Source organism: Pseudophryne corroboree, chromosome 3 (genome assembly GCF_028390025.1).
Source record: "Pseudophryne corroboree isolate aPseCor3 chromosome 3, aPseCor3.hap2, whole genome shotgun sequence".
NCBI classification, from domain to species: Eukaryota; Metazoa; Chordata; class Amphibia; order Anura; family Myobatrachidae; genus Pseudophryne; species Pseudophryne corroboree.
Window position 1 is genome coordinate 683,609,267 of NC_086446.1, and position 17,512 is coordinate 683,626,778.

Genomic DNA, 17,512 nt, shown 5'->3' on the forward strand with positions numbered 1-17,512 from the left:
AGAAATTGTAGGTTCTTTCTTCTTCTTTTTTTCATGTTAATTCCAATTCCACTTATTGCAGGTTATCAAGTTCTATTGTGGGCAAAATTCAGTTCCAGAATGTCACAGATTATCATACTGAGGATCAAGAAACGTACAAGACCTACCTCCCTAAAGGAAAGCTGCTGTCTGCGAAAGTCATTTAGTGAGTTCTTCAGTGTGCTCTTGTGCCGAAGGCATTGTAGTAGTGGGATGTATGTAACGAATATGAATGTTTTATGCTTTCCTTCAGTATAAAGAAAGAAGCGAAGCCCCACGTTAGCCTGTCACTCCTTTCCAAGGATACTGGTAAACTGGATGTTTTTCCAAAGTCTGCCAACTTACCCCTGAGGGAGAACAAAGGTGACAAGAAGAGGATGAGAAAAGAGTCTGAAAGTGAACAGCAGGTACTGACATGGCATGCCTGTGGCCAGCAGAAGGCAGCACTGAGCAGTGTAAAAATAAAAAAAGCTTTGGAGCTCTTCCAAAAAAAACATGTTGCAGCTGCTGCTTGTGCAAGACAATTGCCCCACTGATCCGTTCTTGCTTTGGTGCTTATAGCGTGTCTCAGGCTCTGTGCAGTACAGTGAGCCATGAGCAGGGATGGTCTCAGCAGCTGCACTGTGACAGGCTGTGCATGATCCAGATCCATGAATATATTTGCACTGATGTGTTGCAGATCCGAGTAAATTGCGTACAACTTTATTGCTACTTGTACCTCTGTCTGCGACTAAGTTACAGATTTGTGTACAAGAAGCTTCCAATGCGAGCGGCTGCGGCATTTAGTCATGCTTCATCTGCGACTTTATACACATTTTATACCAGTTACTTGGCAATATAAGTAGTAACCTAGCATCCCTGGTACGCTGTGAGCAGCTTTGTATGTGGCTTCCATGTGATTAAGACGCAATATATGGGGATAAAAGGCACTGCGCTAAATGTGGCAGAGGGTGAAAAGACGCTAGAGGTATGTCGACACATCTGCACAAGAAATAGTTACAATACATAATGGTCATCTCCTATCTGAAAAAAGTACATATAGTAAGGTGTGATTTATATGTAATCATTTATAGCGTATATTCTAACATGCAGGGTGAGATCAGCACCCGGTTCTCGGGCTGATCTCGGGCCACCACTGTTATAGTACTTCCATAGGTGGCTGGCACTGTGTTTTTACTGCTTTGCATTGTATTTAGTATTTTGTATTGCATTTAGAACACTAAAAAGAGAATTAAGAAAACCCAGGAGCCTAAGGATGATGAAGACAGCGGAGTTGAGGTTCACGGTCCAGAAGATAAAACCAAATATAATGAAAAAAGTAACAAAAAGGTTGGTGAGTCCTAATGGTTTTTAAATGTGCTTTCAATCATTTTCTTTAGAGTTCTATCAAGCCCTCCTATTCCTGAAACAAACTTGTTGCTTATTCACAGTTGATATTCAGCCATGCCTCTAACACTCTCTCACCAGCTTCTCCTCTTCTCTCTTTATGGGACAGCGGTAGGGAAAATGCAGCTTCTGTAGAGGCACAGCTGTACGCCAGGGCAGGGCCTAACATAGGCAATGTGCTGACAAGAGTTTCCGCCAGTGTTGAGATTTCACATTGCTTTGTGGATCCAAGGAATATAGAAAAACAATGAAGAGTTGCATGATCCTCAGAATTAACTTTCCATTGTCCATAAGATTCATCTTCACCTAGAAAGAAACTTGTATTAGAACAGACGAATGTTGCTTTTATTGGAATGTTATTGAATGTCCTTGGCTTCTACTTGGTGTTTATGCATGTCACTTTCTGTGATCTTCAGGACGTTGCTGGTGGCAAGCCTCCAGTCTCACGGTTACAGGTGTCTTCTGGTTTTTCTTGGGATGTTGACTTAAATACCCTCAAAACCTCTATAACGGTCAAAAAGGAGAGCAGCTCTGACAGTGAGGAGGATGAAGCTGAAGAACACTCCAAGGTATCGCTGGTCTCCTTTTACTTTGATGCATAGCTCTGATGTATTTAAGTCTTGGATGCCGTTTTATGTTTGTAGTGGATTGGTGAGGATTTTGGGTTATGCATTTCCTTTCCTTGTTTTGTTCTGCATTCTTTGTTATATCACATTGTACACAAGTGCTATCTTCTGTTCCATTCCGTGTAGTTGAAGACTGTAAGAAGGTGTGTAATCTATAACATTTTTCTCCTTCATCCAATAAGGGGACACTGGAGCATAGACAAATTACCGCGATTATTTGAAAATTGTCAGGCCTGCTGGGAAGCAGGGTAAAGGACCGGCACCAATTGAAGGGGTTGCCCTCGGGTTGTGCTGGGACTTCAGTATTGCAGGTCCCAGGATTTTCGCCTTCCTGTTATCCCACCAAGTGATAGATCCCTCCAAAATTCTGCATTGCCATCTACAGCCACGTTAGTGACCAGCTGCAGATTCTATTGTGGCGTTTGCTGCCTTAGATCCCTTCTCTAAGTCGATAAGGAGCGAATTGTTACGTTTTTATTAATATATTATGTGTATTTCTCTGACGTCCTAGTGGATGCTGGGAACTCCGTAAGGACCATGGGGAATAGACGGGCTCCGCAGGAGACTGGGCACTCTAAAAGATTAGGTACTATCTGGTGTGCACTGGCTCCTCCCTCTATGCCCCTCCTCCAGACCTCAGTTAGAATCTGTGCCCGGCCAGAGCTGGGTGCTCCTAGTGGGCTCTCCTGAGCTTGCTAGAAAGAAAGTATTTGTTAGGTTTTTTATTTTCAGTGAGATCTGCTGGCAACAGACTCACTGCTACGTGGGACTGAGGGGAGAGAAGCAAACCTACCTGCGTGCAGTTAGCTTGTGCTTCTTAGGCTACTGGACACCATTAGCTCCAGAGGGATCGAACACAGGGCCTGACCTCGATCGTCCGTTCCCGGAGCCGCGCCGCCGTCCCCCTTGCAGAGCCAGAAGACAGAAGAAGGAGATGAAATCGGTGGCAGAAGACTCCGGTCTTCATTAAGGTAGCGCACAGCACTGCAGCTGTGCGCCATTGCTCCCACAGCACACCACACACTCCGGTCACTGTAGGGTGGGCGCCCTGGGCAGCAATTATATTACCTTTTGGCTAAATATACACATAATACAGTCACCAAACTGTATATGTGTAAAAAAAAAACACCATTAAAGTAAAGAAAATGCGGGACAGAAGCCGGCCGCTGAGGGGGCGGGGCCTTCTTCCTCAGCACACCAGCGCCATTTTCCCTTCACAGCTCCGCTGGAAGCACGCTCCCCGGGCTCTCCCCTGCAGTATCCAGGTACAAGACGGGTTAAAAAGAGAGTGGGGGCACATAAATTTAGGCGCAAATCGATACAAACAAGCAGCTATTGGGAAAATCACTTATTAGCAGTGTAAATCCCTGTGTTATATAGCGCTGTGGTGTGTGCTGGCATACTCTCTCTCTGTCTCCCCAAAGGACTTTGTGGGGTCCTGTCCTCAGTCTGAGCATTCCCTGTGTGTGTGCGGTGTGTCGGTACGGCTGTGTCGACATGTTTGATGAGGAGGGTTACGTGGAGGCGGAGCAGGGGCAGATACATGTGGTGTCGCCCCCGACGGGGCCGACACCTGATTGGATGGATATGTGGAAGGTCTTAACCGACAGTGCCAACTCCTTACATAAAAGGTTTGATGACGCAGCAGCCTTGGGACAGCCGGGGTCTCAGCCCGCGCCTGCCCAGGCGACGCAGAAGCCGTCAGGGGCTCATAAACGCCCGCTAGCTGATGGTAGACACAGATGTCGACACGGAGTCTGACTCCTCCAGTGTGGATGAGGATGAGACAAATGTTCAGTCTACAAAGGCCATCCGATGCATGATTACTGCAATGAAAGATGTATTGCACATTTCTGATATTAACCCGGTTACCACCAAAAAGGGTATTATGTTTGGGGAGAAAAAGCAGCCAGTGACTTTTCCCCCATCTGATGAATTAAATGATTTGTGTGAAGAAGCGTGGAGTTCCCCTGATAAGAAACTAGTGATTTCTAAGAGGTTACTGATGGGGTACCCTTTCCCGCCAACGGATAGGTTACGTTGGGAAACATCCCCTAGGGTGGACAAGGCGCTAACACGCTTATCTAAAAGGGTGGCACTGCCGTCTCAGGATACGGCCGCCCTAAAGGATCCTGCGGATAGAAAGCAGGAAGCTATCCTGAAGTCTGTGTATACACACTCTGGTACTCTACTGAGACCTGCTATTGCTTCAGCCTGGATGTGTAGTGCTGCAGCAGCATGGACTGATACCCTGTCAGACAACATTGATTCCCTCGACAGGGATACTATTTTGCTAACCATCGAACATATAAAAGACGTCGTCTTATATATGCGGGATGCACAGAGGGACATTTGCCTGCTGGCATCTAGAATTAATGCAATGTCCATTTCTGCCAGGAGAGTATTATGGACTCGGCAGTGGACAGGTGATGCAGATTCTAAAAAACACATGGAGGTTTTGCCTTATAAGGGTGAGGAACTATTTGGGGACGGTCTCTCGGACCTTGTATCCACAGCAACTGCTGGGAAGTCGACTTTTTTGCCTCAGGTTCCCTTCCAGCCTAAGAAAGCACCGTATTATCAAATGCAGTCCTTTCGGCCTCAGAAAGGCAAGCGGGTCAGAGGAGCATCCTTTCTGTCCAGAGGCAAGGGTAGAGGAAAGAAGCTGCACCAGGCAGCCAGTTCCCAGGAACAAAAATCCTCCCCTGCTTCCACTAAGTCCACCGCATGACGTTGGGGCTCCACAGGCGGAGCCACGTGTGGTGGGGGCGCGTCTCCGAAACTTCAGCAACCAGTGGGTTCGCTCACAAGTGGATCTATGGGTTGTACAAATTGTATCTCAGGGATACAAGCTAGAGTTCGAGGCGACTCCCCCTCGCCGTTACCTCAAATCAGCCTTGCCAGCTGCTCCCAGGAAAAGGGAGGTAGTACTGGCGGCAATTCACAAGCTGTACCTCCAGCAGGTGATAATCAAGGTCCCCCTCCTTCAACAGGGCAGGGGTTACTATTCCACAATGTTTGTGGTACCGAAACCGGACGGTTCGGTGAGACCCATCCTGAAGTTAAAATCCTTAAACACTTATATAAAGAAGTTCAAGTTCAAAATGGAATCGCTCAGGGCGGTTATTGCAAGCCTGGAAGAGGGGGATTTTATGGTGTCGCTGGACATCAAGGATGCTTACTTGCATGTCCCCATTTTCCCACCTCACCAGGAGTACCTCAGGTTTGTGGTACAGAACTGTCATTACCAATTCCAGACGTTGCCGTTTGGTCTCTCCACGGCTCCAAGAATATTTACCAAGGTAATGGCCGAAATGATGATACTCCTTCGAAGAAAGGGAGTTATAATTATCCCGTACTTGGACGATCTCCTCCTCATAAAGGCGAGGTCCAAAGAGCAGTTGTTGGTCAGCGTAGCACTCTCTCAGGAAGTGTTGCAACAGCACGGCTGGATTCTGAATATCCCAAAGTCGCAGCTGATCCCTGCGACGCGTCTGCTTTTCCTGGGAATGATTCTGGACACAGAACAGAAGAAGGTGTTTCTCCCGGAGGAGAAGGCCCAGGAATTGTCATCTCTGGTCAGGGACCTCCTGAAACCAAAACAGGTGTCGGTGCATCACTGCACGCGAGTCCTGGGAAAGATGGTGGCTTCTTACGAAACAATTCCCTTCGGCAGGTTCCATGCAAGGATCTTTCAGTGGGATCTGTTGGACAAATGGTCCGGATCGCATCTTCAGATGCATCGGTTGCTCACCCTGTCCCCAAGGGCCAGGGTGTCTCTGCTGTGGTGGCTGCAGAGTGCTCATCTTCTCGAGGGACGCAGGTTCGGCATACAGGACTGGATCCTGGTGACCACGGATGCAAGCCTCCGAGGATGGGGGGCAGTCACTCAGGGAAGAAACTTTCAGGGACAGTGGTCAAGTCTGGAGACTTCTCTACACATAAATATATTGGAACTAAGGGCCATCTACAACGCCCTGAGTCAAGCAGAGCCCCTGCTTCAAAACCAATCTGTACTGATTCAGTCAGACAACATCACGGCGGTCGCCCATGTAAACCGCCAGGGCGGCACAAGAAGCAGGATGGCAATGGCAGAAGCCACAAGGATTCTTCGATGGGCGGAGAATCACGTGCTAGCACTGTCAGCAGTGTTCATTCCGGGAGTGGACAACTGGGAAGCAGACTTCCTCAGCAGGCACGACCTCCACCCGGGAGAGTGGGGACTTCATCAAGAAGTCTTCACACAGATTGTAAATCGTTGGGAACTGCCACAGGTGGACATGATAGCGTCCCGCCTCAACAAAAAGCTAATAAAATATTGCGCCAGGTCACGGGACCCTCAGGCGATAGCTGTGGACGCACTAGTGACACCGTGGGTGTACCAGTCGGTTTATGTGTTCCCTCCTCTTCCTCTCATACCCAAGGTACTGAGGATAGTAAGAAAGACAGGAGTAAGAACTATACTCATCGTTCCGGATTGGCCAAGAAGAACTTGGTACCCAGAACTACAAGAAATGATCTCAGAGGACCCATGGCCTCTGCCTCTCAGAAAGGACCTGTTACAGCAGGGGCCCTGTCTGTTCCAAGACTTACCGCGGCTGCGTTTGACGGCATGGCGGTTGAACGCCGGATCCTAGCGGAAAAGGGCATTCCGGATGAAGTTATTCCTACGCTGATAAAGGCTAGGAAAGACGTGACAGCAAAACATTATCACCGTATATGGCGAAAATATGTTGCTTGGTGTGAGGCCAGGAAGGCCCCTACAGAAGAATTCCAGCTGGGTCGATTCCTGCACTTCCTACAGTCAGGAGTGACTATGGGCCTAAAATTAGGTTCCATAAAGGTCCAGATTTCGGCCCTATCTATTTTCTTTCAAAAAGAACTGGCTTCACTGCATGAAGTTCAGACGTTTGTTAAGGGAGTGCTGCATATTCAGCCCCCTTTTGTGCCTCCAGTGGCACCTTGGGATCTTAACATTGTTTTGGGTTTCTTGAAATCACACTGGTTTGAGCCACTTAGGACCGTGGAGCTAAAGTATCTCACGTGGAAGGTGGTCATGCTGTTGGCCTTAGCTTCAGCTAGACGTGTGTCAGAATTGGCGGCTTTGTCATGTAAAAGCCCGTATCTGATCTTCCATATGGACAGGGCAGAATTGAGGACTCGTCCCCAATTTCTCCCAAAGGTGGTATCAGCGTTTAATTTGAACCAACCTATTGTGGTGCCTGCGGCTACTCGGGACTTGGAGGCTTCCAAGTTGCTGGACGTAGTCAGGGCTTTGAAAATCTATGTAGCCAGGACGGCTGGAGTCAGGAAAACTGACTCGCTGTTTATCCTGCATGCACCCAACAAACTGGGTGCTCCGGCTTCAAAGCAAACTATTGCGCGCTGGATCTGTAACACGATTCAGCAAGCTCATTCTGCGGCAGGGTTACCGCATCCTAAATCTGTAAAAGCCCATTCCACAAGGAAGGTGGGCTCTTCTTGGGCGGCTGCCCGAGGGGTCTCGGCTTTACAGCTTTGCCGAGCTGCTACTTGGTCGGGTTCAAACACATTTGCTAAGTTCTACAAGTTTGATACCCTGGCTGAGTAGGACCTTGCCTTTGCTCATTCGGTGCTGCAGAGTCATCCGCACTCTCCCGCCCGTTTGGGAGCTTTGGTATAATCCCCATGGTCCTTACGGAGTTCCCAGCATCCACTAGGACGTCAGAGAAAATAAGAATTTACTCACCGGTAATTCTATTTCTCGTAGTCCGTAGTGGATGCTGGGCGCCCGTCCCAAGTGCGGACTCTCTGCAATACATGTATATAGTTATTGCTTAACTAAAGGGTTATTGTTATGAGCCATCTGTTACTGAGGCTCAGTTGTTGTTCATACTGTTAACTGGGTATGGTTATCACAAGTTGTACGGTGTGATTGGTGTGGCTGGTATGAGTCTTACCCTGGATTCCAAATCCTTTCCTTGTTGTGTCAGCTCTTCCGGGGACAGTTTCCTTAACTGAGGTCTGGAGGAGGGGCATAGAGGGAGGAGCCAGTGCACACCAGATAGTACCTAATCTTTCTTTTAGAGTGCCCAGTCTCCTGCGGAGCCCGTCTATTCCCCATGGTCCTTACGGAGTTCCCAGCATCCACTACGGACTACGAGAAATAGAATTACCGGTGAGTAAATTCTTATTTTCTCTGAAGAACCCCTCTCTTGTGCAGTGGGGATCTCTGTCTTATTGCACTGTGTGGGCAAGTCGTGTCAGACCAGTTTGAACTAGTCTAGTTGTTGTCTATGCAAGTAATCTGACACCATTGCTGGCTACCGTAGCGCTCTCTCTCTCTCTCTCTCTCTCTCTCTCTCTCTCTCTCTCTCTCTCTCTCATATGCAGTCTGGAGCTAATACATTCTGTACACTGTTAAGGCTATAGTGTTAGACGATTTTCAAATAATAACTGTAATTTGTATATGCTCCAGTGTCCCCTATGGAATCCGAGAAAAGGATTAATCAGTAAGTACCAAAATCCTATTTCTCTTACGTCCTAGAGGATAATGGGGTCCACATTAGTACCATAGGGAATAGACGGGTCCACTAGGAGCCATGGGCACTTTAAGAAATTGATAGTGTGGGCTGGCTCCTCCCTCTATGCCCCTCCTAGCACACTCGGTTTAGAAAATGTGCCCGGAGGAGCTGGTCACGCTGGGGAAGCTCCTGAAGAGTTTTCTGCATTTATTTTTATCTTTATTGTTTTCAGGCAGGTCTGGTTGGCACCAGACTGCCTGCTTAGTGGGATTTAGGGGGGTGGAGGGGGGGGGAACGGCCCAACCTCCTTAGGGTTAATGGTCCTGACAATGCTAAATTCCTTTGTCGTATAAACAACCCTTTATGAAGCTAAGAACACTGTACGCTGTTTACTTAAGAAGTACCGTAATGGTACGCTAGTTGCGTAACGATCGCTCAGCCGTAGGCGAGACGCTCAGGCGTCACGTTCGCTCACGGCCCAGGGATCACAGGACACGTTATTGGTTATGTCTAGGGGAATGATTCGCTATGGCGTAGCTTACGCTCGAGACCACGAGGAGGTCACCAGCGATGCAGACGCTCACAACACTATACCTTTATGATAAAACCTTATACCAATGAAATACACTGAATACCTTAATGTGAGTACAGGGTGTGAGTGCAACCTTGTGTAACCTGACTAACTACAAAGCTGCTTGAGCGTCACCGACGCTCAAGTGAACACTTATCACTATAGAAAATACACAGATACTGGTTTAGGTTCCAAGGCCTATTAACTGTATTACGTCTAATATACTTGTAAAAGGGGATAACAGTACATATGATACACTACAATATAACAGAGACTTCCTAACCACAGAACTAAACAATAAATACAAAAAGACAATACTACACTGACCTAAATGCAATACAATACAATACTATCTAATACAATACAATACTAGCCTAGTCTAGGGGAGATATGAGAGAACAGAACAGAGAGAGAGAGGGAGAGATGAGATGAGAGAAATTGGCTCACAGAAAGACAATGATAACGGAGAGAAACTTACGCACAAAGGGTATGATCGCCTGCGCCTCGATATCCAGCTCCCGGCTATCAGCAGATAACCGTTGATGAGAGAGTGAGAGCTGGATGTGGTCGGCCTGCCTATTTATGCCCCACACACAATGCAATCTCCTGGTCCTACAATCCCATTGTCCATTGGCCGAAGGAATTCGGCCCTGTATCATAACAAAAGGTCATAGGGTGATTCATACAGGTGGGCTGTGACGATTTCCAACAGCTCAGGTGGGTGGGAAACTGGGTTTCCCGCCGCATACCTGAGTATGTGTAATTAATAGAAATGGACATAAACTTCTTATGTCCATAACTATTCGCACGAGCGATTAATACGCTCCAAACCAACACCGGAATATTGCTAATTAAATACTCTTCCGATGGGTACCAAACACTGCTGTATGATTCCTGTTAGACCCTTCGTACGATATAAAGAGGGATTCCTCAGCTCTGGGACATTGTATTTTAACCAAACTTTCAGAATCTATCAAAGGGACCATGATCTATAAACTACATTAATTGTGAACATTTGTAACGAATGAGTCGCACGCTACGACTACATAAACTCTACCGTAAATACGCATACCGCGCCTGCGAGTGCACGTTATTGCGGGTATGCGCATCCACGGGAGAGCGCACGCACGTGCAGCGCGGACCAGTGTGCGGTGCAAATATGGCAACGTGCATTGAGACATTTTTCTGACTTTGACAGTCCACCCTTTGGCAGTCAATAATAACTGCCACAAAACATTTAAGGAGAAAAATGTAAGTCAGGGGTTAATTGATTTCCATGGTTGGGTAGGGGAGGAGAGAGGAGAAGGTGTGAAGAGGGTATGACCTAGTGAGATAGCAGAAGCATGTGTGTATGAATCCACGTTTGGGGGGTCATGTATCATCGTGCCGTACGTGTTGTAAATCAAGCTTCGAGGTATTGCGAAGTATACATTTGAATTCCTTCTTATCCTGTGGTACAGGTCTGTGGATGGGCTGTCAAACTCTACCGAGCTCATTTCGGCTGTGGTTGTAACAAAATGGGGATGCACATTTTAGTTGATGATACATGAATGGGGGAGGTATGTGGTTGCTGCTATCTGTGCCTGTATTCCCTATCGTCTATGTGTGTCGTTACCTGGGGGTTGCAGAGATGAAGATAAAGAACACTTACGAAAAATGCAATGATATTCTATGTCAGGGAAATGTACATCTGTCGTTGAAGTTGTTTTCGGTATCTGTTGAGAGTCGTCTTCTTTGCGCTGTATTGCTCCTTAGGCATGAGCAAATAGCTTTGTCTGAGCCATCAGATTTACAAAAATGTTGGGCTAGCGTGAGTTTAAAGATACTAGGGAAACTGGGGATCCATGGCAAAGTTCATCAAGTGTCCATATTTAAAGTTGTCAAATCTTCTTCTTTGGTCAATCCGTTGTCTGTATACATCTCGTCTCGTCAGCTTCCTCGTCCAAGGGGGTCTTTGTATCTGGGAGAAAAGCAGAAAAACAGGTGAAAGAAACGGACCGTATAATCGCATTTTCATCACATTCTGGTTTCTATCATTGGGTCATAAATCAAATCCAGGTTAATTACAGTTTCCTCACTCCTCAAGCTCATCACTTTTGTACTTTGTTTGCACCTCATTAAAGCCTGCCCGCATCTAAATATCAATCCAATCGATATAACGACACCCAAGATACATAGTAGAAACTTTCCAACATCCATTATGACTCCTTGAGCCCAGTCTCCTAAACCGGAGAACCAATTTCGCGGGTTCAACCATGACACCCAACCAGTCAGCTCATTACCTACAGCAGCAAGGGTGAGATTGTGTTTTTGACGAAATTCCCACTTTAGTTGGAGAATATCGTCCATCTTTTGGTCTATGACCTCTACCGGATCCTCGGTGCTATTTGTGATATACGTGCAACACTTTATGCCGTACTGTGTTGCCAATGTAACACAATATCCGCCTGTTACTGCTGTAAGATAATTAAGAACCATCCTATGCTGAACTAGTTCTGTTTTGTAAGCTTGAAGTTCTCTTCCAGTGTATCTAAACGTGTCATCATACATTTCAGTGATATTATCTAACAAATTGGCGAGTGCGGAAATGTATCTATAATTCATCACACCTCGAGCGGTGCGAGTGAAATCTAACGCTACCAGAACCTGAATCCCGGTGGATTCATGGATAAGATCAGAGGCCGGATGCTCTAACCTTTCTGACAGTTGTCTTTTAACTCGGTGCTCGTAATGAGTGTGAGTATAAGGAGCTTGGGCACCACGATGTATGTCCTTCATTTTGTCATGTGTAACAGTCATCACTTCGGGCAATACTTTTCCAATATAACACAATCCTTCAGAGTTTGGGGCAAGCCACTTGTACGCCTTTCTCCCGCATATGAAATATGCATCATCGGGGAGAACATATGGGACGGAGAAGGACATGACCATGTTACAAACCTTCCAGGTGAAATCTCCTGACCCTAATTCTTCCATCTGCCTAATGCACGTATCGGTTTGTACGATATGTGCACAGTATCCTGGTGATACCTCTCCAACTCTAGTAATCCTATTTCCTAAGGTATATCGATACCGGAAAGATTTTCCTCTACTGGCTATGTGGCGTACGAGCTCTGTATCTGTAGGCATTCTATCTGCTCTGTGTGAAAAGGTCATGGTAAGGTTGCTCCATGACACTTCCCAATTTCCCGGTTTTCTGGGATTGGAGATGTTAAAACATATGAGGGACCTATCCACATGGTATTGGTGGAGCTTCAAACTAGGAGGGCTGGAGATGTTAAACCTCCGGTCCACCGGTCTCCCACCACTTAGCTCAAGTACCTCCCCTAACGTTAAAGGAAATGGTACTAGCCCTGATTTACTGTGACCCTGAGGTACTTGAGAGCATACCCAACAATCTGTTTGGTTTAACACGTTACCCACTAAGGAGTGATAGTCACTCAATGGATGCCGGTCTATATGGATATTAAAACTAGGTTGGCATTTCTTTATGCATCCATCTTCAACCAGATTATCACAGAGCCTACAGATACAATTTTCTTCAGCTAACAATCCATCACAATTTCTTCTATCGGATCGTTTTCTGATACTCGCCTTTGCTTGTTGGTTTGGTTGATCTTGGAAAACTACGCCTCCATCATCATAATCGGAACCCATTCCAGAACCTCTTTCGACCTCTATGGTACTCTCGCCGGAACAGACTGCTCTGGTCAACATCATGGTTAACATAAAAATCCGGATCACAGTCTCTTGGGGCAAGTCCATCTTTGAGGAGGAAATAGAGAAGAATGAGAAGGGGGAAAAAGAAATTTTAAGGGAGAGGGGATGGGAAGTGGAGAAAACAATAAAAGGGAGAGGGGAGTCGACAGCTGCTTTCGGTCTTCAAGGCTCAGGTGCCGCCTCAGTCCTCCTGGAACAGACACTCTAGTGATACAACCTCTACCGTCTGTTCCTTATCACGGGACTTCTCTGGATCAGCAACCTTCTTGCAGTGGGATGAATGGACCCAAGTCTCTCTCTCAGCAACCTTCAATGCTGTGGTGCTAGTCAATAAGACCTGGTATGGTCCTTCCCATCTATCAATAAGACAACCTGAGCGTAGAAAATTTCGTATCATTACATAATCCCCAGGTTCAATGTCATGACAATTACTATCTGGTAAATCAGGAATCACCAACTTCAGATTATCATTTTGATTCCTCAACTGTTTACTCATGTTAATTAAGTATTTTACAGTTACTTCATTGTTACATTTCAAATCATCCTGAGGGTTAATCATGACATGCGGTTGTCGACCAAACAAGATTTCAAAAGGAGACAGATTAAGAGGGGACCTGGGAGTGGTTCTGATGCTATACAAAACAATGGGTAAAGCTTCTGGCCACGTCAATCCTGTCTCTGCCATTACTTTACTCAATTTATTTTTAATAGTGCTGTTCACTCTTTCGACCTTCGCACTCGCCTGTGGACGGTACGGAGTGTGCAGCTTGCTATCAATTCCCATCAACTTACACATTCCTTGAAAGACATCACCTGTAAAATGGGTACCCCTATCACTTTCAATGATTCTAGGGATACCATATCTACATACAAATTCCTGCACAATTTTCTTAGCTGTAAACATAGCGGTATTTGTAGCTGCTGGAAAAGCCTCGACCCAATTCGAGAAAACATCTATACAAACAAGTACATATTTCAAATTTCGACATGGGGGTAATTGAATGAAGTCAATTTGTATTACCTGGAAAGGGCCGCCGGCAGGTGGGATATGGGATGGTTCTGTAGGTATTGCTTTTCCAATATTCTTTCTCAGACAGGTAAGGCATGACATTGCTCTTTTACTCGCATGAGAGGAGAATCCTGGGGCGCACCAGTATGCTCTTACCAATTTGCACATCCCCTCCTTGCCTAGATGAGTCAGCCCGTGAGCTGCTTCAGCCAGACATGGAAGGTATGCCCTGGGGGCCACTGGTTTACCATGTCCATCCGTCCAGAGCCCTGAGGACTCCTGGCCATATCCCTTTGCCCTCCAGACTGCTCTTTCCTGTGTGGAACACAAATTCTGCATCTCACACAACTTCTGTGTGTTGATGGTATTAAATACCATCAACTGTGTGGTGTCTGTCCGTGTGGGGGTAGCAGCTGCAAGCTTTGCGGCTTCGTCTGCTCGGCTGTTACCAAGGGATACTGGGTCTTGACTATATGTATGTGCTTTACATTTGATAACAGCCACTCTGTCGGGTTCCTGTATCGCTGTTAGAAGCCTTTTTATGTGAGCTGCATGCGCTATCGGTGTACCAGCTGCCGTCATGAAATTTCTGAGACGCCATAGCGCTCCGAAATCATGTACTACCCCGAACGCGTATCTAGAATCGGTGTAGATATTGGCAGACTTACCCTTAGCCAATTCACATGCTCTGGTTAGGGCGACCAGTTCAGCAACCTGGGCTGAGTGAGGTGGGCCTAGCGGTTCCGCTTCTATGGTGTCTTGGTCATCTACGACTGCGTATCCAGTACACAAGTCTCCCGAGTCTGACTGTCTGTGACAACTACCGTCCGTGTAGAACGTGAGTTCTGCATCTTCTAGTGGATTGTCACTGATGTCAGGCCTTGCGGTAAAATTTTGGGTCAAATATTCCATACAATCATGTGCATCTTCCTTTGCATTAAATCCTCCTTCCCCATCACTCTCACCTCCCACCCTTTTGTGTCTGACCAGGCACACCTGGGAGAAATGTTGCAGGGTTTAATGCACTGCATCTCCTTATGGTGATGTTTACGGGGGCCATTAATGCCAATTCCCATCTTGTAAACCTTGCTGATGAGACGTGTCTGGTTTGGGCAGAATTCAATAAGGCAGATACCGCATGCGGTGTATGGATTGTGAGGTTGTGGCCTAGCACGACATCTTCGCTTTTTGTCACTAGCAATGCTATCGCCGCAACGCTACGCAAGCATGTGGGGAGGGATCGCGCTACCGTGTCTAGCTGAGCGCTGTAGTATGCAATTGGCCTGCTGGCATCACCGTGTTTTTGTGTTAGTACACCTGCTGCGCACCCAGCACTTTCTGTTCCGTATAGTTCAAAGGGTTTCCCATAGTCTGGCATACCTAGTGCTGGTGCCTGCGTTAGGCACTGTTTGAGTCTCTCAAATGCTGTTTCGGATTCGTCTGTATGCGAAATCCGATCAGGTTTGTTTGAGGAGACCATTTCCTGCAAAGGTAGCGCCAATATGGAAAACCCTGGGATCCAATTACGGCAATACCCACACATTCCTAAAAACGTCCTGATCTGTTGCTGGGTTTGTGGCAGTGTCATGTCTCTAATGGCTTGGATTCTATCAGCGGTCAGGTGTCTCAGTCCTTGTGTTAGACAGTGTCCCAAGTATTTTACCTTAGCTTGGCATAATTGCAACTTGTCTTTGGAGACCTTGTGACCTGTGTCTGAAAGATGAAACAGGAGCTGTTTCGTATCCTTCAGGGATGCCTCCAATGAATCAGAACACAGTAGTAGATCATCCACGTACTGTATCAACACTGATCCACTTTCCGGTTGGAAAGACTGTAAACAATCATGCAAAGCCTGAGAAAATATACTTGGACTATCTATGAAACCTTGGGGTAACCGAGTCCACGTGTATTGGACTCCTCTGTATGTGAATGCAAACAAATATTGGCTGTCAGGGTGCAGAGGTACCGAAAAGAAAGCGGAGCAGAGGTCAATAACAGTGAAAAATTTGGCAGTGGGAGGAATTTGCATTAGGATGACAGCTGGATTAGGCACTACGGGGAACTGACTCTCAACTATTTTGTTAATCCCCCTTAGATCCTGCACTAGCCTGTAACCCCTCCCCCCACTCTTTTTAACAGGGAAGATGGGACTATTTGCTGTGCTGGACGTTCTTACTAGAATGCCCTGTTGTAGCAAGCGCTCTATTACGGGAAAAACTCCTAACTCCACCTCTGGCTTCAGAGGATACTGTGGGATTTTTGGAGCTATCCTACCATCTTTTACTTGCACAACTACTGGAGCTACGTTTGCCATTAATCCAGTGTCCTGTCCATCTTTTGTCCAAAGCGACTCTGGTATCTGAGATGTCATCTCTTCTACTTGGGATGGATTCCTATTTGTCATAATGGAATGTGACATTAATTTTGATGGGGAGTCTAACATGTCTCGTACTTCCTGAGCGTGATTCTCAGGGATGTCCAAGAATACACCTTCAGGAGTACAATAAATGACGCAACCCATTTTACATAGTAAGTCTCTTCCCAGGAGATTAGTTGGTGCAGATGCAGCCAGCAAAAAGGAATGCTTGGTATGCAAAGGCCCTATTGTAATCTCGGCTGGTTTGCTAACCGGGTAGTGCTGGACTACTCCTGTTACTCCCATGGCTGGAATTGTCCTACCAGTGGTTCTCATGCCCACTGTCGAATTTATCACTGACTTGGCCGCCCCTGTGTCTACAAGAAAGTTTAAAGTTTTACCAGCTACATTGATTGCAATCTCTGGTTCGCTTCCAAGACTGGCAATCAACTTAACTGGCTGCAGATTACAGGTATGGCCACACCCCTATTGGGTATGCTGACCTCCCTGAATCCCATTGGCAGCAACTACTTGTGGGGGAGTTAGCTGGGAACTACCAGAGGCATGCCAATCTCTGTTCGGGGGATATCTTTTTGTTTCCCCTGTATGTGGCTCAAAACTCCGCCTCTGTGGACCCTGCTCCCAATGTCGTGTGTTGTGTTGTTGTCTAGGGGGTTGAAAAGATCTTTGTACATTCTTTGTTCTACATTCTCGTGCAAAGTGTCCCGGTCTGTTACAAGAAAAACATGTTATTACACTTGCCTTACCCACAGGATTCGGTGGTACATACGCAGGCTGCCTTGTGGTCAGCGCCTGTATACTTACGGACATCAACTTATCACTTTGCGACTCCCTGTGCCTAGTGATATTTCTGTCGTGATCAATAGCAGCCTCTCTCAAGGTGGACACTGACAGACCTCGCCAACATGGCTGCGTGGTCTGTACCCTAGCTTTTAATGTTTCTTTCAAACCATCCATCAGTACAGATACTGCTACTTCTCGATGGTTTGGGTTGGTCTTAATGTCTTCTATACCAGTGTACTTTGCCATTTCTAATAGTGCCCGGTGAAAATATTCTGTTGCCGTTTCGGACTCCTTTTGCTTAATGGAAAATATTTTATTCCATTTAACAACGGCTGGGAAATACTCTTTTAGCTGTAAATTTATCCTTTTTACATTATCCTTGTTGTACACGTCTGTAAGCGGTACATCTTTATCCAATGCACAATCAGCTAAAAACTGAGTTGCATCAACATTGGAAGGTAAACAAGCTCTTAGCAGTATCTGCCAATCCTTGTTGTTGGGTTCTACCGTGTTACCTAA

The 17,512-nt window shown here is 46.4% G+C and overlaps 1 protein-coding gene across 1 annotated transcript in view; it reads left to right on the forward strand.

Moving 5' to 3' along the window:
* PDCD11 (programmed cell death 11) overlaps positions 1-17,512 on the forward strand; it is a 143,282-nt gene that overhangs the window by 113,469 nt on the left and 12,301 nt on the right. Inside the window, exons 28-31 of the mRNA XM_063961956.1 lie at positions 62-184; positions 272-425; positions 1,234-1,347; positions 1,821-1,973. Coding sequence (XP_063818026.1) covers positions 62-184; positions 272-425; positions 1,234-1,347; positions 1,821-1,973 — 544 coding nt within the window. The remainder of the gene's footprint in view (positions 1-61; positions 185-271; positions 426-1,233; positions 1,348-1,820; positions 1,974-17,512) is intronic.